Genomic DNA, 23,253 nt, shown 5'->3' on the forward strand with positions numbered 1-23,253 from the left:
CAGGGCCATTTTTCACACTGACGGCCGTTGCAACATCCTGGCGGTCCTGGCCTTGAAATTCAAAGGCTTTTGCAACGGGATGGTCACGTGACCCCAGGACACGCCAAGCATCATAAAAGCGAGTCAGTTGCCCAGCAACCGGATTTTGATCACGTGACCACGAGGCGGCTGCAATGGTCATTAAAGGTGAAGAACGGTCCTGAGGAACCTTTTTCAGTGTCGCTGTTACTATGAACAGTCACTAAGTGAGAACTAGATGCACTTGATCTCCCATTGGTTGCAAAGCCCTCTCGGCTCAAGACCCTCCCAGGAGACCCACCCAACATAGTTCGGCGCCTCGCAGGAGAAGAAACGGAAGCAGAAGGCCAGCTTTACACCACAATTAAAGACCCACTTAATCAGGGCTCCTCAACCTTGGCCCCTTCATGACTTGGGGATTTCAACTCCCAGAATTCCTCAGCCAGCGTGGGGGAACTGTGGCCCCTTCATGACTTGGGGACTTCAACTCCCAGAATTCCTCAGCCAGCGTGGGGGAAGTATGGCCCCTTCATGACTGGCAGACTTCAACTCCCAGAATTCCTCAGCCAGCGTGGGGGAACTATGGCCCCTTCATGACTGGCAGACTTCAACTCCCAGAATTCCTCAGCCAGCGTGGGGGAACTATGGCCCCTTCATGACTGGCAGACTTCAACTCCCAGAATTCCTCAGCCAGCGTGGGGGAACTATGGCCCCTTCATGACTCGCGGACTTCAACTCCCAGAATTCCTCAGCCAGCGTGGGGGAACTATGGCCCCTTCATGACTTGCGGACTTCAACTCCCAGAATTCCTCAGCCAGCGTGGGGGAACTATGGCCCCTTCATGACTTGTGGACTTCAACTCCCAGAATTCCTCAGCCAGCGTGGGGGAACTATGGCCCCTTCATGACTTGCGGACTTCAACTCCCAGAATTCCTCAGCCAGTGCGGGGGAATTATGGCCCCTTCATAACTTGTGGACTTCAACTCCCAGAATTCCTCAGCCAGCGTGGGGGAACTATGGCCCCTTCATGACTTGCGGGCTTCAACTCCCAGAATTCCTGAACCAGCGTGGGGGAACTATGGCCCTTTGATGACTCGTGGACTTCAACTCCCAGAATTCCTCAGCCAGCGTGGGGGAACTATGGCCCCTTCATGACTTGCAGACTTCAACTCCCAGAATTCCTCAGCCAGCGTGGGGGAACTATGGCCCCTTCATGACTGGCAGACTTCAACTCCCAGAATTCCTCAGCCAGCGTGGGGGAACTATGGCCCCTTCATGATTTGGGGACTTCAACTCCTCAGCTTTGCTGAGGAATTCTGAGAGTTGAAGTCCACAAGTCTTAAAGTGGCCAAGGTTGAGGACCCCTATATGGATTGACACAACCAAGGGCCAGCCTGGCAGCCCACCCAATATATTTTATATTCTATTTTAATTTACACTTTATTGATATTATGTATTTTATATTATATTATATTTTACATTTATTTTATTTGTATGTCACCTTATATTAATTTTACAAATAACTCAAGATGGCAAACATGTGCAACACACCTTTCTTTCTAAGGCGGGACTAGAACTCACCGTCTCCTGGTGATTGGCCCAAAGTCACCCAGCCAGGTTTCATGCCTAAGGCAGGACTAGAACTCACCGTCTCCTGGTGATTGGCCCAAAGTCACCCAGCCAGGTTTCATGCCTAAGACAGGACTAGAACTCACCGTCTCCTGGTGATTGGCACAAAGTCACCCAGCCAGGTTTCATGCCTAAGGCAGGACTAGAATTCACCGTCTCCTGGTGATTGGCACAAAGTCACCCAGCCAGCTTTCATGCCTAAGGCAGGACTAGAACTCACTGTCTGCTGGTGATTGGCACAAAGTCACCCAGCCAGCTTTCGTGCCTAAGGCGTGACTAGAACTCACCGTCTCCTGGCAATTGGCCCAAAGTCACCCAGCCGGCTTTCATGCCTAAGGCGGGACTAGAACTCACCATCTCCTGGTGATTGGCCCAAAGTCACCCAGCCGGCTTTCGTGCCTAAGGCGGGACTAGAACTCACCATCTCCTAGTGATTGGCCCAAAGTCACCCAGCTAGCTTTCATGCCTAAGGCGGGACTAGAACTCCCCGTCTCCCACTTTCCAACCCAGTGCCTTAACCACTAGACCAGGGGTAGGCAACCTTGGCCCTTTCATGACTCGTGGACTTCAACTCCCAGAATTCCTGAGCCAGTATGGCTCAGCTTGGAAACCTCTCCCTTTCCCCTCTGCATGGCTGGCTCAGGAATTCTGGGAGTTGAAGTCCATGAGTCATAAAAGAGCCAAGGTGGCCCACCCCTGTAACTAGACCCAAGTGCCCAATGGGCACCTACCACGCACAGCGCCACTGAGCAAGCAAACCCGTCTCAGCCAAAGAGCTTCGCAGGGGTGCCTGGGAGGATTCCCAAGACCATCATCCACCTCGAGCCTCCAACGCTGGGAAGCGAAGGGCTGTCAGAGCGACCAAAGCCCAACCAGGCCTGTTGTTGTCGCAACCGCCCTTTCTCCTTGGCTCAGCTGCCAACCCCAGGGGCCAAGGAGCCCAAACGCTTCTGGCGCCCAGATCAAAATCCTTTTTAATTAAATGTTTACACCAAACTTTGAGGAGACTGGAGCTGCCGCTTCCCAGCCAGGAACACGTGTTGTGATGTTGTGCGTTGTGCAGGGAAACTTTCTCCGTCCCACCTTCCTTGCAACATGACGGGGGTGGCCCTTCCGGATCGCAGAAAAAGGGGAGGGCAGGAAGGAGGGGGCACCTGGGAGCAAGTCCAGGTTGCAAAATCCTGCACCCGCAAACAGCTACTTTCCTTGGGAAACATCTTCCTTTACCCCTTCAGCTATCCCAAGACTTTTCGGGAGAACGTACAACTAGTCCTCAACTTACAAGAGTTTGTTTAGTGACCGTTCTAAGTTACAACGGCAGGAATCCGTATAGCCATGGTGGCGAATCTGTGGCACGGGTGCCACAGGAGGCACACAGAGTCCTCTCTGTGGGCACACGCACTGTCGCCCCAGTCCTAGGCCTTCAAATAGGTTTTATAAAACCTTTTCGCTTTAGGCCTCCACCGCTGTGTGAAAAAAAAAAGGTTCAATCCATTTCAACTTCTCGCGGGGAAAAAAAAAGATCTCGCAAAGTTGGAATTGATTGATTGAACTTTTTAGTCCCACGCAGTCTGCCGTTACCTACCGCAGCCACGCCCACCCAATGGGCCACGCCCACCCAATAGGCCACACCCACCCAGCACCTGACAATACATAAGTGGGTTTTGGGTTGCAGTTTGGGCACTCGGTCTCTAAAAGGTTCGCCATCACTGCCCTATAGCATCCTGGTTGTCCAACCTTTTCTTGAACACCTTCAGCTCAATCCATGAGCACCTAGACGAGTAAATAACACTTCCAATATATACCCCCCTGAGCAGGAGGTTGGACTAGAAGACCTCCAAGGTCCCTTCCAATTATTCTATTCTATTCTATTCTATTCTATTCTATTCTATTCTATTCTATTCTATTCTATTCTATTCTATTCTATTCTATTCTATTATTCTAACCACAAGTTGAAGCTGGCAGGAATAGCCAATACTCCAGAAGTTACAGGCTTAAAATACAGGAGGATCTGGACAAACTCGAACACTGGGCACTATCTAACAAAATGAAATTCAATGGTGGAAAAAGTAAGGCTCTACATTTAGCCCAGAAAAACCAAATGCACAGGTATAGCATAGGGGGTACCTCGCTCAATAGTAGCAACTGTGAGAGGAATCTCGGAGTCCTAGTGGATGATCCCTTAAATAGGAGCCAGCCCTGTGCTGCAGCTGCCACAAAAGCCAACACAGTGCTAGGCTGCATTAACAGAGGGACAGAATCAAAATCACCTGAGGTGTTAATACCACTTTACAAGGCCTTGGTAAGGCCACACTTGGAATACTGCATCCAGTTTTGATCACCATGATGTAAAAAAGATGTTGAGACTCTGGAAAGAGTACAGAGAAGAGCAACAAAGATGATTGGGGGACTGGAGGCTAAAACATACAGGGAACGGATGCTGGAATTGGGTCTGTCTAGTTTAATGAAGAGAAGGGTGGGGGGAGACAGGATAGCAGTCTTCCAATCTCTCAGGAGCTACCCCAAAGAAGAGGGAGTCAAGCTATTGTCCAAAGCCCCTGAAGGCAGGACAAGAAGCAACAGATGGAAACTAATCAAGCAGAGAAGCAAGCTGGAATTAAGGAGAAACTTCCCAACAGTAAGGACAATTAACCAGTGGAACTCCTTGCCTCCAGAAGCTGTGAATGCTCCAACACTGGAAGTGTTCAAGAAGAGACTGGACAGCCATTTATCTGAATGGTATAGTGTTTCCTGCCTGAGCAGGGGGTTGGACTAGATGACCTCCAAGGTCCCTTCCAACTCTGCTATTCTATCACTATTGTTATTATTATTAAACTTTTATTCATTAAACATGAAAGTCTGTTAACTGAACACTCAAATTGACTGGTGCTGATGGTTGACATGGGTTGCTGCCGGCATCCTAGGTATCAACCAGGTATCATCATCATCATCATCATTAAACTTTTATTCATTAAACATGAAACTCAGTCAATTGAACACTCAAATTGACTGGCACTAATGGTTCACACAGGTTGCTGCCAGCATCCTAGGTATCAACCAGGTACCTCCTTAAAATGTAAGATGTTCCAGGTAGCGCAGTTTTTTGTAGCTTTGCTGGAGCTATTGCAGGAAGCTGCAATTTCTTCAGGTATTTTGCAAAGTTTTTGGACATAGTTCTTAGTGCCCCGATGACAATGGGTATCACTGTTGCGCGTTTCATCCATAATCTTTTTTAAATTTGTTTTTAACTTTTGTACTGGTTGTTTTAAATGCCCTGTAAACCGCCCTGAGTCCTTCGGGAAAGGGCGGTATATAAATTTAATAAAATAAAATAAAATAAATAAATAATCGCCCAGTTTCGATGGCCAGGTCGTGGTATTTCATAATTTTTTCCAGTTCTTTTTTTTCGACTCTGGCATCTCCTGGTACAGCGATATCAATCAACTGTATGCTATCATCATCATCATCTTTTATTCATTAAAGATGAACCTCAGTCAACTGAACATTGAAGACTGGCACTAATGTTTGACACGGGTTGCTGCCAGCATCCTAGGTATCAACCAGGTACCTCCTTAAAATGTAAGATGATGATGATGATATCATTATTATCATCATTATGGGTAGATTTCAACTCCCGGAATTCCCCAGGCGCCAGACCAGCCAACAAATCACAAGACAAAAAATGACAAGAAGAATTTTCTTCAGAACCCCCCCCCCCCGTGATTGGGGCACCCAGAAATCTGGGGAGCAGGCAGCCCCTTTGTGGCAACTGGTGCCCTGCAGACGCCACGCTCACCACGGGTACCGTCCTTGGGGGTCCAGCAACTCCCCTGCCACCCCCCAGACCCCAAACCCAACATCGTTAAACCTCTCTTTGGAAAAAGGAAATTGTGCGGGCTTATCCATCACCGTCTCCAGCATTATCTTTTAAGGGTGCGTTTGCCCCTGGACATCCCCAGCACGCCCTGGAGGCCAGCTGAAAAATAAAACCGGTGGCTGGGTGGCCACAACTCACATTTCTGTCTGGAAGGGAGAAAAACAGATCTGTCTCACTCTGCCTCCCGAGTTGTCTGAATGAGCGCCCCGGCAAGCAGCAGGAGTTAGAATCACAGAATCGTACAGTTGGAAAAGGCCTTGGAGGAGATGATGATGATGATGATGATGATGATGATGATGATGATGATAATAATAATAATAATAATAATAATAATAATAATAATAATAATAATAATAATAAGAAGAAGAAGAAGAAGAAGAAGAAGAAGAAGAAGAAACAAACCTTGGAGGTCATCTAGTCCAACCCCCTGCTCAGGCAGGAAACCCTATACTATTTCAGACAAAAGGGCTGTCCAGCCTGTTCTTAAAAACTTCCAGTGTCTTCTAGTCCAGTGTTTTTCAACCACTGTTCCGCGGCACACTAGTGTGCCGCGAGATGTTGCCTGGTGTGCCGTGGGAAAAATTGAAAAATTCGAAAGATTTTTAAAAAAAGTATTTTATAATTTTTCATATTTCTGTTTACTTACTATTTCATAATAAAGTAATTATAAAATACTTTGTGTTTATTTGATTCCTATTCAAGAGAATTACTTTATATATAGTCAATATAGGCACAGAGTTAAATTTTTTAACATTTTCTAATGGTGGAGTGCCTCGTGATTTTTTTCATGAAACAAGTGTGCCTTTGCCCAAAAAAGGTTGAAAAACACTGTTCTAGTCCAGCCCCCAGGCCAAGATCAGAGAATCACAGGGCTGCGAGGGACCTTGGAGGTCTTCTAGTCCAGCCCCCTGCCCAAGATCATAGAATCACAGGGCTGCGAGGGACCTTGGAGGTCTTCTAGTCCAGCCCCCTGCCCGAGATCATAGAATCACAGGGCTGGGAGGGATCTTGGAGGTCTTCTAGTCCAGCCCCCTGCCCGAGATCATAGAATCACAGGGCTGCGAGGGACCTTGGAGGTCTTCTAGTCCAGCCCCCTGCCCAAGATCATAGAATCACAGGGCTGCGAAGGACCTTGGAGGTCTTCTAGTCCAGCCCCCTGCCCAAGATCATAGAATCACAGGGCTGCGAGGGACCTTGGAGGTCTTCTAGTCCAGCCCCCTGCCCGAGATCATAGAATCACAGGGCTGCGAGGGACCTTGAAGGTCTTCTAGTCCAGCCCCCTGCCCGAGATCATAGAATCACAGGGCTGCGAGGGACCTTGGAGGTCTTCTAGTCCAGCCCCCTGCCCAAGATCATAGAATCACAGGGCTGGGAGGGACCTTGGAGGTCTTCTAGTCCAGCCCCCTGCCCAAGATCATAGAATCACAGGGCTGCGAGGGACCTTGGAGGTCTTCTAGTCCAGCCCCCTGCCCAAGATCATAGAATCACAGGGCTGCGAGGGACCTTGGAGGTCTTCTAGTCCAGCCCCCAGGCCAAGCAGGAGACCCTATACCCTCCTAGAATAATGGCTATCCAGCCTTCTCTTGGAAACCTCCCCGGATGGCGCACCCCCTGATTAATCACCCCTCCCACTTTGGGGAAAGGCACCCCCAAAGGACACCCCAGCTTCTCAAGGGGCCTGCAGGACACCTGGCTATGGGGCAGACCCTTCCCAAGGCCGGCCTCGGCCGCCCGAGTGCCCTCCAGCCTAGGCTGGCACCCGGGCTCCTGCCCACCGGGAGGTGCCACCTTCGTGGCCGGTGCCACGGCCTTCATCTTGGGTTCGGTTTGAAGCGCCAGAGAGCCAAGGCTGGAGACTTCTCCACAGAAGCCCAGGAGAGCGCAACCCCCTTGGGTGCCAGCGTGTTTCCCCCACCCCCACCCCCCACCCTTCCTGGCTGCCTGCTTCCCCCTGCCAAGCCCGCTTCCTTTTGTGGCTTAAAAAAAGAGAGAGAGACCTATTTGATCAAACCGGGAGTTGATTTAGCAGCTTATCCCCAAAAAGGCATTTAGTCAAACTGGTTGGACCAGGAGCAGAGCGCCTGGGGGTGGCAGGGAAGATGAGCGGGGAAGGGAGGGGGGGAAGGGGGGAGGGAGGGGGCCAGACGCCCAGCCGAGGGGCTGGGTCCTTGGGGGGGGGTGTATGCTGGGGTGGGGGGTGGGGGGAGATGCCTTTCAGCCTGGGCTGCTAAAACTTCCCAAAGAGGAGATGAGAGGCAATCAGCCGCCATCCTCTTCCTTCGACTCGGGCACGGCGTCCCTCTCCTCTTACGGCGGTTCGTTTACTGACCGCTCAGTCACGACGGTGCCGAAAAAAGGGAATCCTCACCCTTTCTTACACTTACGCCCGTCGCAGCGTTTCCCCACCACCACCACCACCTGTGGTCCAGGCCAGGGGTCGGCAACCTCGGCTCTTTTATGACTCGTGGACTTCAACTCCCAGAATTCCTGAGCCAGCTATGCTGGCTCAGGAATTCTGGGAGTTGAAGTCCACGAGTCATAAAAGAGCCGAGGTTGCCGACCCCTGGTCCAGGCGATCCAAATTCGGCCGCTTGGGCGACCGACTCGTATTTATGACGGTCGCAGTGTCCCCCGGGGAGCGGGGGAGGGAGAGGGGGTCGCGTGACAATCCCCTTTTTGCTCACCTTCTGACAAGCAAAGCCAAAGGGGAAGCCGAGTTCGCGTGACCACCCGTGTTCCTAACTTAACGGCCGCAGCGATTCACTTAACCACCGTGGGAAAGAAGGTCGTAAAACAGGGCAAAACCCGCGTGACAAACGTCTCAACTCTGCAACCTAAATTTTGGGCTCAGCTGTGGTGGTAAGTTGAGGACCAGGTAAGCTGAGGGTGGAAGCGCTTTGGGTCTAGGGGTCTTTGGGGAGAGGGGTCTTCCAAGCTGTATTCTTTGGTCCGAGATCACCTCGTGGTCTCCCATCCGGATGCAACACGGGTTACTCTTCCCAAGGCCAGCTAAGGAGCGCTGGGAACTGACCTCTAGTTCAGTGTTTCCCAACCTTGGAAACTTTTAAGAGGCGCGGACTTCAACTCCCAGAATTCCCCAGCCAGGAAAGCTGGCTGGGGAATTCTGGGAGTTGCTACTGGCTTCAAGCTCTGAAGGTTGAGAAACCCTTCCCAAAATTCGCAATCCGTAGGGGGGGAAAAAAAGCAGAATTTTAAAAAGGATGACGCAATTCCTCAGAGAATCCAAACAGATTGCAGTCACCGTCCTGACAAAGGCGTGGACTTCAAATCCCAGAATTCCCTCTTCTGCACAGAGCAGGGAACTCTGGGCGTTGAAGTCCCCTGCCGCTGGAGGATACCAGGCTGGAGAAAGGATGAGCCCAATCAACGACTCCCCGCCGTTTTTTTCCTATTTTAATGCTAGATATTGTTGTTTTTAAGAGAAGGGCGGCCTCTCCGTTTAATAAATAAGTAAAAATATAAATATAAATATAAATATAAATAATATAAATAATATAAAGATAAAGATAAAGATAAAGATAAAGATAAAGATAAAGATAAAGATAAAGATAAAGATAAGCCAGATGGCTGTCCTAGTCTTTCCTGAATCTTATGGAATCTTACTCAAAGCAGTTTGCAAAAATCCGGTCTAAGCTTCTGGCTAACCACGCGGTCCACCATCATCATAATAAAATGCCAGCGTTGGAACAGAATAACCAACTTGGAAGGGACCTTGTAGGTCATCTAGTCCAACCCCGTGCCCGAACAGGAGTCCCTTCTTGCGCCCAGGCAGACCTCCTACAAGAAACGCATGGACAGGAGGCTTTTTGTCGCTGTTAAATCCAAGCTGCCCCCTCAAACAGGTGCAAAGCCCCTGCACGGACACCCCAGGAACCGGCCAGACTCACACACACACACACACACACACACAATACACAAAAGCTCTGGGTCACCCCCCCCCAGCCCAGAGAGACCCAGCACAATTTTTTTAAAAAAGGTGGAGATTTAACTGCCAGCTTGGGGATGCCCCCGTGACTTTTTCGCCCTCTCTGGGGTGCCCAACGCAGCACCCAAGTGCTAGGTGCAGACCCCCCCTCCCCTCTTTTTTTTCTCCTCTTTCTCCCTGGCCCCTTCCCCAAAGTGTGGGTCTCCCCCTGCAGCGCAAGGCAGGTGCTGGCCGGGCGCCTGGCCCTGCGGCTAGGCGCGAGGAGGGGAGGGGGGGCGGAGAGGGGGAAGGCGGTGGAGGAAAGTTGGCTGGGTTTGTGATTCAACACACACACACAAAAAGCCTTCCCCGGGGCTATGCGCAGCGCCACCCTCCCTTCCCAGGCGCAGCAAAGCAAACACACAACTCCTTCCCCTGCGCTGGCGGACACCTGTCCAGCCATGTTCGACAACTCCCCAAAAAAGGCAGAAAAATAAACTTTCCCCTCTTTGCGCACAGTTTTTCTCCCCCCTCCCCGATTCTGGCCACCTCCAGAGACGCATGAATGAAAGGAGGGGGGGCGGGCGGGGGCCCCCGCAGAGTTGTGTAAGAACACACCCGCCGAGAGCTCTCTTGAGTCAACAGCAGATTAGAGACACACGCCGGGGCGACAACAACGGAGGGCGCGCGACAAATGCCGCACGCCTGGGCGGAGCAGGAGTGGAAAGGTGGGGTGGGGTGCAGGGAGTCCGAATCCCATGCTCCACGGATGGAAGCCACCCACCCCCGAACAACCCACCCCACGAGCAGAAAAGGGAGAATGCGGGGAACCCCCAGCTTCGTTTAGTGACCCTTCAAAGTTACCCCGGCGCTAGAAAAAGCGACTTAACAACCATTGCAGCATCCCCAGGATCAGGACTGGGCCGCTTGGTAACCGACTCATACTTACGGCGGCCGCAGCGTCCCCCCTTCTGACAAGCAAAGTCAACGGGGAAGCCAGTTTCACTTAACGACCGTGTGACTGACTTAACAACTGCAGTGATTCACTTAACAACAAAGATGGAGAACTTGCAGATTTAGGCCGTCCTCAATTTACAATGACTCATTTAGTGGCCGAAGTTACCCGGCGTTGGAAAAAGCGACTTAACGACCACTGCAGCATCCCCTGGATCAGAATTTGGCACCTAGTAACCGACTCATACTTACGACCGCCGCAGCATCCCCCGGGGGTCCCGCAATCCCCCTTTACGACCTTCTGACAAAGTCAACGGGGAAGCCGGATTCATTTAATGACCGTGTGACCGGCTTAACAACTTCAGTGATTCGTTTAAGAACAAAGATGGAGAACTTGCCGATGTAAGCCGTCCTCAATTTACAATGACTCGTTTAGTGACCCAAGTTGCAACGGCACTTGGAAAAAGTGACCTAGGGCCGTTTTTCACACTTACGACTGTTGCAGCATCCCCAAGGTTACTGGATCGAAACTCAGACGCTGGGCAGCTGCTTCATGTTTATGACGGTCGTGGTGTCACGTGGTCCCCCTTTTGCGACCTTCCGGCAAGCGAACTCAATGGGGAAGCCAGATTCACTTAACGACCGTGCCACTAATTTAACCACCGCAGCGATTCACTTAAGGACCGTGGCGAGAAAGGTCGTAACAACCGCCTCGCTTAGCAACAGAAATCTTGGGCTCTGTTGTGGTCGTAAAACGAGGACTGCGCGCCTTGTGAGCTGCACCTCCCTCCCTTAAGAGGCTGGAGTGCTGCACACCCTTCGACTGTTCATCCCCCTTTGATTCCTCTTATCGCGCATTTGGAACCCGGGTCCCTGACGGCTTTTCAGAGAGCGAGGAAGAGCAGCTTTTCCGAATCATCCGTTTCATTTCATCGGAAAAGATCAGGCGAGATTGGAAGGCGGCCCCAGATTCCGTCCGAATGGTGGGAGAGGAAGCAGTTCTCCATCTTGTGGGCTCCACGCTGGTTTCCTTGCAGACGTTCATCCCCCAACTGGGGAGGAATTCGCACCGTGATCCCCCTCCCTCCCAGCCCTGATGGCGCTCCTTCGCTGGGGGATGAACCGTCTGCAGAAAATGGAGCTCAGGGAGCATCAAGGACCCCCCACTCCTCCTCCTCTTCCTCCTCCTCTTCCTCCTCCTCCTCTCCACAAGCCCCCCTCCCTTCTAGCACTGATGATGTTCTCCAGATGGGTCATGAAAGGTCTGCAAGGAAACCACCCAGCTCAGAGAGCACCAGAGACCCCACAGTCCTTCTTTCTTTCTTTCTTTCTTTCTTTCTTTCTTTCTTTCTTTCTTTCTTTCTTTCTTTCTTTCTTTCTTTCTTTCTTTTTCTTTCTTTCTCTTTCTTTCTTTCTTTCTTTCTCTTTCTTTCTTTTCTTTCTTTTCTTTCTCTTTCTTTCTTTCTTTTTCTTTCTTTCTTCCTCCTCCTCCTCTCTGCAAGTCCCCCTCCCTTCTAGCACTGATGATGTTCTCCAGATGGGTCATGAAAGGTCTGCAAGGAAACCACCCAGCTCAGAGAGCACCAGAGACCCCACAGTCCTTCTTTCTTTCTTTCTTTCTTTCTTTCTTTCTTTCTTTCTTTCTTTCTTTCTTTCTTTCTTTCTTTCTTTCTCTTTCTTTCTCTTTCTTTCTTTTCTTTCTTTTCTTTCTCTTTCTTTCTTTCTTTTTCTTTCTTTCTTCCTCCTCCTCCTCTCTGCAAGTCCCCCTCCCTTCTAGCACTGATGATGTTCTCCAGATGGGTCATGAAAGGTCTGCAAGGAAACCACCCAGCTCAGAGAGCATCAAGGACCCCACAGTCCTTCTTTCTTTCTTTCTTTCTTTTTCTTTCTTTCTCTCTTTTTCTTTCTTTCTCTCTCTTTCTTTCTTTCTTTCTTTCTTTCTTTCTTTCTTTCTTTCTTTCTCTTTCTTTCTTTTCTTTCTCTTTCTTTCTTTCTTTTTCTTTCTTTCTTTCTTTCTTTCTTCCTCCTCCTCCTCTCTGCAAGTCCCCCTCCCTTTTAGCACTGATGTTGCCTAGTTGGGTCATGAAATGTCTGCAAGGAAACCATCAAGCTGAGAGAGCACCAAGGACCCCACAGTCGTCGTCCTCCTCCTCCTCACAAACCCCTCTCTCTTCTGGTCCTGATAATTGATAATACTATATGTTATATGTAGTATGTTTTAGGTGTGTGTCATGTATGTGTTTCACTTTGAGAGAGAGCAACTAAATTTCATTTTTGTTGTGTGCCGTTGTGCCCACAGTAAAATGACAATAAAGATTGTATTACCTTATAACGTTCCCTAGTTCGGTCATGAAACATCTGCAAGAAAACCACCCAACTGAGAGAGTACCAAGAACCCCACAATCCTTCCTTCCTTTTTTTCTCTTTCCTTTTCTTTCTTTCTCTTTCCTTCCTTCCTTTTTTCTCTTTCCTTCCTTCCTTCCTTTTTTCTTTCTTTCTCTTTCTTTCTCTTTCCTTCCTTCCTTCCTTTTTCTTTCTCTTTCCTTCCTTCCCTTTCTCTCTTTCCTTCCTTCCTTTTCTTTCTTTTTCTTTCTCTTTCTTTCTTTCTTTCTTTCTTTCTTTCTTTCTTTCTCTTTCCTTTTTCTTTCTCTTTCCTTCCTTCTTCTTTCTCTCTCTTTCCTTCCTTCCTTCCTTCCTTTTCTTTCTTTCTCTTTCTTTCTTTCTTTCTTTCTCTCTTCCTTCCTTTTCTTTCTCTTTCTTTCTCACTCTTTCCTTCCTACCTTCCTTTTTCTTTCTTTCTCTCTTTCCTTCCTTCCTTCCTTCCTTCCTCTTCTCCTCCTCCTCCTCCTTTCTGCAAGTCCCCCTCCCTCCTAGCACTGAAGATGTTGCCTAGCTGGGTCATGAAACGTCTGCACGAAACACCACCAAGATCAGAGATCCCCACGGAGCCCTCAGTCCTTCGGCTCCTCCTGTACTCCACAAACCCCACACCCTCCTAGCACTGATCACATTCGCTAGTTGGGCCATGAAACGCCCCCAAGAAAACCCACCAAGATCAAAGACCAGCAAGGACACACACACACACACACACAGACACACAGAGCGCGACCCTCTTCTCCGAGGTCCTCTTCTATGGATTCTCCGCCAGACCCCAGGAAGCTCTTCCTGAGAACGGTGGCCCCCGCATGGCCTTGACCCCCAGCAGCCTCCCCCCCACCCCCCTCCGGAGCCCCCTGTCCCCCCCCGACTCACCCACATGGGATCGGCCAGCTCCGAGTCCTGCATGCGGATGCAGTCCAGGCTGATCTCAATTTTGTTGGTGGGGCCATCCGGCGTGCTCTGCTCCAGGAAGTTCAGGTCAATGGGCTGGACGGAGCACAAAGGCCTGGAAGAGAGACGGGACAGGTGGTCCTCCACTTACAACCACTCACTTAGCGACCTTTTCAAGGTACGACGGACCGGCTACCGGGGGGAAAAAAACCACCCATTACCGCCAACCAATTGACTTCACCACCAGACTGTTCCATTTAATGACCAGCGCTGCACAAAAAGGTCTTAAAAGTTGGGCGTCGCCGTGCAAGGGGTGAAAAAGCAGCACGGTTTGTGACCGTTAACTCTGGATCCGGCTGTGGTCGTAAGCCGAGGACTGCCCGCAGGAGGCGCCGAGCAGACCTCCGCGCTGACCCCGTCTCAAGTTCCTCCTTGGTGCAATCCCAGGTTGGCGGGCAGCCAGCTTTACAGCTAGACCACGATGGAGCCCCCCATTTCTGTTCTTAGGCCGAGACCTCTGTTAAGTTAGCTTTGCCCCGTTTTACAACCTTTCTTGCCACGGTCGTTAAGTGAATCACTGCAGTTGTTAAGCTGGCAACCTGTTAAGTCAAGTCAATCTGGCTTCCCCACCCCCACCCCGTTGACTTTGCTTGTCTGAAGGTCACAAAAGGGGGATCACGTGACCCCCCCGGGGGACACTGCGACCGTCATAAATTCGGGGCAGTTGCCAAGCGTCTGAATTTTGATCACGTGACCTATGAGGATGCTGCGACGGTCGTTAAGTGTGAAAAATGGTCATAAGTCACTTTTGTTCAGTGCCGTCGTAACTTGGAATGATCACTAAATGAATTGTTGTAAGTCAAGGACTATACCTGTTTAAGCTTCTGAGACCAGGAAGAATTGTCTGTTATTGGGGAGGAAACAGGCATTTTGGGGGGCTGCAGGTGTTCCCCCTAAGTTCATACACTAAAGCAGAACTGCACTTGAGACCCATCTAGATGACCTCAATGGGGCCAAAAGAGGAGACTGGGAGCTGGAAGGAGCCGGACAGCAAAAGCTGATGACTGATGATACTGAGGGCTAGAGACTTGAATGTGGAAGGATTTGTAGCCACCAGGTCCGGATGAGGGACGGGTACCAGGAAGGGCAAACGATCTGGTGTGCAAAGCACTAATTTGCACTCACCAGCAGGGAATGAATGGTTAAATAACGATACCCGTAGTCCTCACTTAGCAACTATCATTGGAACCGGCAACTTGGTCGTTCAGTGAAGCAGTCACTAAATGTCAATCCACGACAGGGCTTATCCCGAGTTCCGCTTGTCCTTCGCTTTATACACACACAACCCGTGAAGGTCGCAACTGCGAAGATGGGTGGCAAAGTTGGTTTTTTCATACCAGAAGCCAGTCACTAAACTACCTAGACTACCTACATCAGGGCTCTTCAAACTTGGCCCCTTCCTGACTTGTGGACTTCAACTCCCAGAATTCCTCAGCCAGCGTGGGGGAACTACGGCCCCTTCATGACTTGCGGACTTCAACTCCCAGAATTCCTCAGCCAGCGTGGGGGAACTACGGCCCCTTCATGACTCGTGGACTTCAACTCCCAGAATTCCTGAGCCAGCATGGGGGAACTATGGCCCCTTCATGACTGGCAGACTTCAACTCCCAGAATTCCTGAGGCAGCATAGGGGAACTATGGCCCCTTCATGACTGGCAGACTTCAACTCCCAGAATTCCTCAGCCAGCGTGGGGGAACTATGGCCCCTTCATGACTGGCAGACTTCAACTCCCAGAATTCCTCAGCCAGCTGGGGGAACTATGGCCCCTTCATCACTGGCGGACTTCAACTCCCAGAATTCCTCAGCCAGTGTGGGGGAACTATGGCCCCTTCATGACTTGCGGACTTCAACTCCCAGAATTCCTCAGCCAGCGTGGGGGAACTGTGGCCCCTTCATGACTTGCGGACTTCAACTCCCAGAATTCCTGAGGCAGCATAGGGGAACTATGGCCCCTTCATGACTGGCAGACTTCAACTCCCAGAATTCCTCAGCCAGATTGACGGAACTATGGCCCCTTCATAACTTGCGGACTTCAACTCCCAGAATTCCTCAGCCAGCGTGGGGGAACTATGGCCCCTTCATGACTTGCGGACTTCAGCTCCCAGAATTTCTCAGCCAGCGTGGGGGAACTACGGCCCCTTCACGACCGGTGGACTTCAACTCCCAGAATTCCTCAGCCAGCGTGGGGGAACTGTGGCCCCTTCATGATTTGCGGACTTCAACTCCCAGAATTCCTCAGCCAGCGTGGGGGAACTGTGGCCCCTTCATGACTTGCGGACTTCAACCCCCAGAATTCCTCAGCCAGCGTGGGGGAACTGTGGCCCTTTCATGACTGGCGGATTTCAACTCCCAGAATTCCTCAGCCAGGGTGGGGGAACTATGGCCCCTTCATGACTTGTGGACTTCAACTCCCAGAAGTCCTCAGCCAGCGTGGGGGAACTATGGCCCCTTCATGACTGGCGGATTTCAACTCCCAGAATTGTGGAAGTTGAAGTCCACAAGTCATAAAAGGGCCAAGTTTGAAGACTCCTGGCCTACATCTTCAAGTTCTTACATCCTTGTAACCCTGGTTTAGCCCTCGTGAGCGATGCATAAACCGCACCAAATCACACAGGGAGGGGGGAGGGGGGAAGAGGAGGGGAGATTTTTCCAGAAATTGGGGGCTACCCCCGAGAAGGCGTTGATAAGTGGCTTAAGTAGCAGATTCATTTTGCTAACTGTGGTTGAACCACAGTTAGGTGCCCAGGGGACGACGTCCCAAAATTAGGCCAAAATAAAGAAAGCTATAAAGGCAGCCCAGAACAGTTCGTTTAGCGACCGTTCAAAGTTACGCCGGCACTGAAAAAAAAGTTGCGTATGACCGGTCCTCGGAGTTACAACCATGGCCGCGTCCCTACGGTAACCTGATTTTTTAAAAAATCAGACACTTGGCAACTGGTGGGTCATGTGGTTGCCATTTGCCACCTTCCCAACCGGCTTCCATCAGGCTGCACGTCACGGTAACGGGATGCCTCGCTTAACAACCAGGGTGATTCACTTAGTGACCCTGGGGAAAAGAAATCCAGGCACATTCATACGATCTGTCCCTCAATCAAACCAGTGAACTCTCCAGCCCCGATTGTGGTCGTTAAATCGAGGACTACCTGTCCTGAATTAAAATGGATTTTTTAACGGCTTGTTGAGGGAGGGTGGAGACGGTCCCCCGCCGCCCCCTCGTCCCACTTACTGCTCCAAGATGTCCCACAGCTGCTCAAAAACCTCCGGGGGGACGTATTCCCGCGCCTGGGATCCTTGCGACATGCTGGGATGATAAAAGCTCTCCGTCCACGAAAAATGGCCGGGTGGATGCACGAACCTGCAAGGGGATGAACGTTAAATTCTAAGCTTTTATCCTGCTGTTTTATCGTCTTTTCAAGCAGAGAGGGGCAGCTTCTCAGGGGCTGCCCCAAAGAGGAGGGAGTCAAGCTATTCTCCAAAGCACCCGAAGGCAGGACAAGAAGCAACGGATGGAGAGAAGCAACCTGGAACTAAGGAGGAATTTCCTGACAGTGAGGACAATTAACCAGTGGAACTCCTTGCCTCCAGAAGCTGTGAACGCTCCAACACTGGAAGTTTTTAAGAAGAGACTGGACAGCCATTTGCCTGAATTGGTATAAGGTTTCCTGCCTGAGCAGGGGGTTGGACTAGATGACCTCCAAGGTCCCTTCCAACGCAGTTATTCTGTTCTATTCTCCCTCCCTCCCTTCCAAGAAGGCTTTTAAGAAGAGACAGCTACCTGTCTGAAATGGTGTAGGTAGGGTCTCCTGCCTGAGCAGGGGGTTGGACTAGATGACCTCCAAGGTCCCTTTCAACATTGTTGTTGTTATTGTATTATTATTATTATTATTATTATTATTATTATTATTATTATTATTATTATTATTATTATTATTATTATTATTTTTATTTTTATTTTTATTATTATTATTATATACAGCTCATCCTTACAAGAGTTTATTTAGTGACCAAACGGCATGGGGAAAAAGTTCCTGACGACCGTGTCTCTTCGTTACGATCCTTGCAGCATCCCCCCTGGGTCACGTGATCAAAATCTGGATGCTTGGCAACTGGCATGTAGTTACGCCGGTTGCGGTGCCCCCCCCGGAGGTCACGTGATCCCCTTTTGCGAATTTCTGACCCGCCCATCTCAACGGGGGAATCCAGCTTCACTTAACGACCAGGTGACTAAATTATCTATTCAGTGGTTCGCTTAACAATGGCGGCAAGAAATGTCACAAAACGGAGCAAAGCTCCCTTAACAAACGTCTCGCTTCATCGCAAGAAATGTTGGGCTCCGTTTGCGGTCATAAGTCAAGGACTACCTAGTGTTCATAAAAGGAGATGAAGGTGACACAGGAAGTCCTCAACTTACCGCCACAACTGAGCGCAAAATTTCTGCCGCTAAGTGAAACAGTCATTAAGTGAGTTTTGCCCCACTTTACAACTTGCCTTGCCACAGTCATTAAGCGAATCACGGCAGCTTTTCAGTTAGCCAGGCGGTCGTTCAGCAAATCCGGCTTCCACATTTGAGTTTGCATACTGGAAGATCGCAAAACGGGATCTTCTCACGTGACTCCAGGACAGTGCAAACCGTCACAAGTATGAGTCAGCTGCCCCAAGCATCCAAATTTTGATCGTGGGGATGCTGCAACGGTCATAAGTGTGAAACACGGTCAGAAGTCCCTTTTTTCAGGTCCATCGTATTGGTCAGTAAATGAACTGGACTAGCTCTATGGATGTGAAACGGGAAATATCTGGAACGGTAAAATTATTGAATTAAATTCTGACTCAGCCCCAGAATCTCAATGCGCTATTATCACACACGAGTTTCATTCACACAACACAAAAATCTGCTTTCTGAATTTATTATTTATCCTCTCTGTATGGCTAAGGGACTCTGAACAGCAAAACAAGAATCAGCTATTTCCTGGAGTCACTGAACTAGCCATAAACTAAGCAAACGAACCAGGTTCTGTTTAAGACAGGACAAACCAAGATCCACCTGCAACTGGTTATTTCCGACCTGATCTGGTGGAGAGACTGCCGTGTGAATGCGACGCAACAGATAATTATGAAATTTAAATAATGAAGCAGCAGTATTCAATGGAAATGCAATTTTAGCATCTTTTTCTATGAAATATAACACCGATATAATATTTAATAATAACATTCAGCCCTTTGAAAGCAAAACTTTTTAAAAGTAGTTTGTTTTTTTAAGTGTGGAAAAGTCTCTACGCCAGAGAATCTATACAAAAAGTCCAAGCCATTATCTTTTTGCCCTGGAATCGCCTGCATTCACACCAGATACTAACCTGGTTTGTGAGCTAGTTTGTTTTTTGCTCAGAAGACACGGAATCCCAAAGAGACGAACCCACCGAGGCCTGTGGCCTAGCAAAGGGAGAGCGCAGACCTTGAACTAACCAGGTTAAGCACTTGGGTGTGTGGTATTGTACAAACACAGGACAGGGCAAATGGGAAGGAGAAGGGAGGGAGGGAGAGAGGGGGAAGGAGAAGGAAGAAGAGAAGGGGGGAGGGAAGGGAAAAGGTGGAGAAGGAAGGGGGAGGAAGGAAGGAAGTGGGAAGGAGAAGGAAGAAAAGGGGGAAGGGAAGGGGAAAAGGGGAGAAGGAAAGGGGGGAAGGAAGGAGGGAAGGAGATGGGAATGGGAAAGAAGGAAGGAAGGAAGGAAGGAAGGAAGAGGAAAGGAGAAGGAAGAAAAGAAGGGGGAAGGGGAGAAGGAAAGGGGAGGAAGGAAGGAGATGGGAATGGGAAGGAAGGAAGGAGGAAGAGGAAAGGAGAAGGAAGAAGGGGGAAGGGGAGAAGGGGAGGAGAAGGAAGGGGGAGGAAGGAAGGAAGTGGGAAGGAGAAGGAAGAAAAGGGGGAAGGGAAGGGGAAAAGGGGAGAAGGAAAGGGGGGAAGGAAGGAGGGAAGGAGATGGGAATGGGAAAGAAGGAAGGAAGGAAGGAAGGAAGGAAGAGGAAAGGAGAAGGAAGAAAAGAAGGGGGAAGGGGAGAAGGAAAGGGGAGGAAGGAAGGAGATGGGAATGGGAAGGAAGGAAGGAGGAAGAGGAAAGGAGAAGGAAGAAGGGGGAAGGGGAGAAGGGGAGGAGAAGGAAGGGGGAGGAAGGAAGGAAGTGGGAAGGAGGAGGAAGAAAAGGGGGAAGGGAAGGGGAAAAGGGGAGAAGGAAAGGGGGGAAGGAAGGAAGGAGATGGGAATGGGAAAGGAAGGAAGGAAGGAAGGAAGGGGGAAGGAGAAGAAGGAAGAAAAAGAAGGGGGAAGGGAGGGGAGGAAGGGGAGGAAGGAAAGAGATGGGAAGGGGAAGGGAGGGAGGGAGGGAAGAGAAGAACCAAAATGGGAATTGAAGAAAAGAGGGAAGGGGGGAGGAGGAAAGAAAAGGGACGGCGGGGGAGGGGGGAGCAGAACCCCCTCCTCCGTTTCTTCTTCCAGCCCCTCCCCCCAGCAGCAAGGCCAAGTACCCAGGAGAAACCATCATTTCCCATTTGTAAGGAATTGGGGGAGGGGGCAGAAACGAACCCCTTTGCTCCGAATTTAACCGGCGCCCTGCAAAGACCCGGGAATTCTTGCCCCCCCCCCGATTTCTCATCATCCCCAAAGCAAGGCCGAAAGCCGGGCCTGCTGATCTCGGGGGGGGGGGGAAGCAAGCCAGGATTCGGAGTTTGCGAGGAGCAGAAGGGGAAACGAAGCTTACCCGGCTCAGGCTCCTTTGCATATGCTAATTAGGCTAATCACCTGCACCGGAGGCGCCTCCGCCGGGCTGCTTCCTGCAACTTTCCGCCTGGGAACTCCCAGAATCCTCCGCCGGGCCCGCTAGGAATTCTGGGAGAAGCCGTTCCAAAGCCGGGTCGAAGAAAACCGGGTTCAAGTATTGCAATTTTGCATTTGGGGGATGCAAAAAAAAAAAGGGGGGGGCCTCCGCACAGCAACCCAAGAGGGCCACCCAGAGGGCGTTTGTTTTTTTTTTGCGTCGTCTCTCTGCCGCCCTCTGCTGGGCGCCGGCGGGGTTGCAGCCCGTGTGAAGCGTCCGGATTTGCAAGCCCGGACTTGCCTTCCTCCCGAGAGCGGCTTTCTGCAACCTGGCGCCCTCCGTGCAGTGGTTCGTGCTTTCTGGCGCCACCTAGCGGGCCTCTGGATCTTTTCCCAGCCTTTCTTGGCTGCCCCCAGTGGGCCTCGCGGGTACTGCAAGCTGGATGCGTAGTAGGCTGGTGCTTCTGCAGGGGTTCAGCAGAGTGAAGGGACCCCACAATAGGGCAGCAAACCCCACTCGTTCCTCAAGCCAGGCCTTTTCTTCCTGGTGCAAAAGTAACGCAGACAACGCTTTGGGGGGGGGTGAGTTAAGAGTGCATTCACACAACATATTTTACCCGCTGCTTGGAAAGAAAGAAAAAAAACCCTAGCGAATGGCAAGTTTGGTTGGGTTTAATCCGGGTTAAGTCTTTGCATGGCTTAAGCACCCCACGCCTCTCCGATCATACCAAGCCCGAACTCTCGTACACAGACGGATTAACGTAACCCGGGTTTAACGGATTGTGTGAATGCAGCCAGGGAGTTTTGGAGAGGAATCCCTCCCTCTAACCGCCTGGTCCTTCTCTTCTGCCCCAGCTTGTTGAAAAAAACGGCAAAGGAAGATGCTTAGAAGCAAAATGGTGGCTTATTTTGTGTGTGTGTGTGTGTGTGTGTGTGTGTGTGTGAAGTGACTCCTCTTTTACTGACCGACAAATAGGATTGGGGTCCATTTTATTGGGGGGGGGTGTCTATGTCTTTTAATTGCCCAAGAAATGCTCCGCTCTCCAAACTTCCCCAAACAGGTCCCCCACCCCCTTTGGACCAGCTGAGGCGGGTCTCCACCCCCTGCCCCTGCCCGACATTTTGTGGCAGGCAGAAGTTCACCAGGTAAGGCTTCCCCCATTGCTGGAGCTCAGGCTCCCTCCCAGAGGCCCATTGCCTCCTTGCCCCATTGAGGGCAGTGTGGCAGGGTGATGGAAGAGGGTCTTCCTGCAGTCTGACCCCGCCTGAAGCTTTGCAGCAGGCGGAGGGTTCACCAGGTCAAGTTCCCCCAACCGCTGGAGATACAGCTGAGTCTCCTTCCAAGCTCCAGGTGGCTTCCTTGCACTACGGATGCTCCGGGTGTGGCAGGCCTGGGGGAAAGGGTCTTCCTAGAGCCCCCCCCCCAATTCCCCATGTAAGTTTAGCCCTTGGGGTAAAGGAAAAAAAGGTGGGGGTCCCTCCACCTCTTGCTGACAGCTTCGGGCGCCTGGCAGCGCCTGGCTGCTGGAATTCCCCCGGCTGCTGCCTTTTCTGCACAGTGGCCGGCCGGGCCGGGAAGACAGTCGGCAGCTGGCAAAGGGGGAGGAATGTTCCTGGGGTCCAGGCTGGCCTGGAATTCCCCTGGCCCTCTTCCCACCCACCCACCCCCTCCCCACTGCCTCCGCCAGCTTTAGCCGAGGACCCCATCTGCGTCTGCTGCGACGCTTTGCCTCCAGGGACCCCGCCCAGACGCTTTCAGCCCGCCCTTTGTCACTTTCCCGGGTTTTCTCGTCTGGTTTACCACCTGGTGGTCTCCCATCCAAGGATTTATTTCAAAGCAGCACCCTAAAATCCTCCCCTTTTCTGTTCTACGCTCACAACAGCCCTGCGAAGTTAACCGGACTGGAAATAGATTCTCTAAATTTATCCAAACGCTCCAGGTTTTTTCCCCCTTCTTTGGAATCTGATATTTTAAAGACCATAACAGATATTGCTTTTCAGAGTGAAATGGGTGGCGTGAAAGAGAGAGGGGGGGGAGGGAGGGAGGGACAGTTTGGTAGCTAGGCAACTAGGTACATAGGTAAATGGATAAATATACATGGATGGATGGATGGATGGATGGATGGATGGAGAGATGATAGATAAAAATAAATATAATGGATATAGATGGATAGATAGAGACAGACAAACAGATACATACGATAGAGAGATAGAGATAGAGATAGATAGATAGATAGATAGATAGATAGATAGATAGATAGATAGATAGATAGATAGAGATAGATAGATAGATAGATAGATAGATATGGATAGATAGATATAGATAGATAGATAGATAGATAGATAGATAGATAGATAGATAGAAAGATAGATAGATAGATAGATATAGATAGATAGATAGATAGATAGATAGATAGATAGATAGATAGATAGATAGATAGATAGACAGACAGACAGACAGATATGGATGGATGGATAGATAGGGATGGATGGATGGATGGATGGATGGATGGATGGATAGATAGACATACAGACAGATATGGATCGATGGATAGATAGGGATGGATGGATAGATAGATAGATAGATAGATAGATAGATAGATAGATAGATAGATGATAGATAGATAGATAGATAGATAGATAGATAGATAGATAGATAGATAGATAGATAGATAGACAGACACAGACAGACAGACAGACAGATAATAGGGAGAGAG

The 23,253-nt window shown here is 50.2% G+C and overlaps 2 protein-coding genes across 3 annotated transcripts in view; one reads left to right on the plus strand and one right to left on the minus strand.

The window, feature by feature from the left end:
- TP63 (tumor protein p63) overlaps positions 1-17,089 on the minus strand; it is a gene marked incomplete at its 3' end in the record, with an annotated part of 142,229 nt that extends 125,140 nt beyond the window's left edge. Inside the window, exons 1-2 of one of the 2 annotated variants that reach the window (XM_081329459.1) lie at positions 16,961-17,089; positions 13,656-13,788 (exon numbers count right to left, since the gene is read on the minus strand). In XM_081329459.1, the coding sequence (XP_081185585.1) occupies positions 13,656-13,788; positions 16,961-17,034 (207 nt within the window). In that variant the 5' untranslated portion in view covers positions 17,035-17,089. The remainder of the gene's footprint in view (positions 1-13,655; positions 13,789-16,960) is intronic. The other variant, XM_081329457.1, reaches the window with a different exon arrangement.
- Positions 1-23,253, plus strand: part of LOC308669294 (uncharacterized protein) — a gene marked incomplete at its 5' end in the record, with an annotated part of 121,967 nt that overhangs the window by 37,681 nt on the left and 61,033 nt on the right. The window lies entirely within an intron of this gene.

The sequence above is a fragment of the Vipera berus genome (assembly GCF_964194415.1).
Source record: "Vipera berus genome assembly, chromosome: 5".
In the NCBI taxonomy this organism is placed as follows: domain Eukaryota; kingdom Metazoa; phylum Chordata; class Lepidosauria; order Squamata; family Viperidae; genus Vipera; species Vipera berus.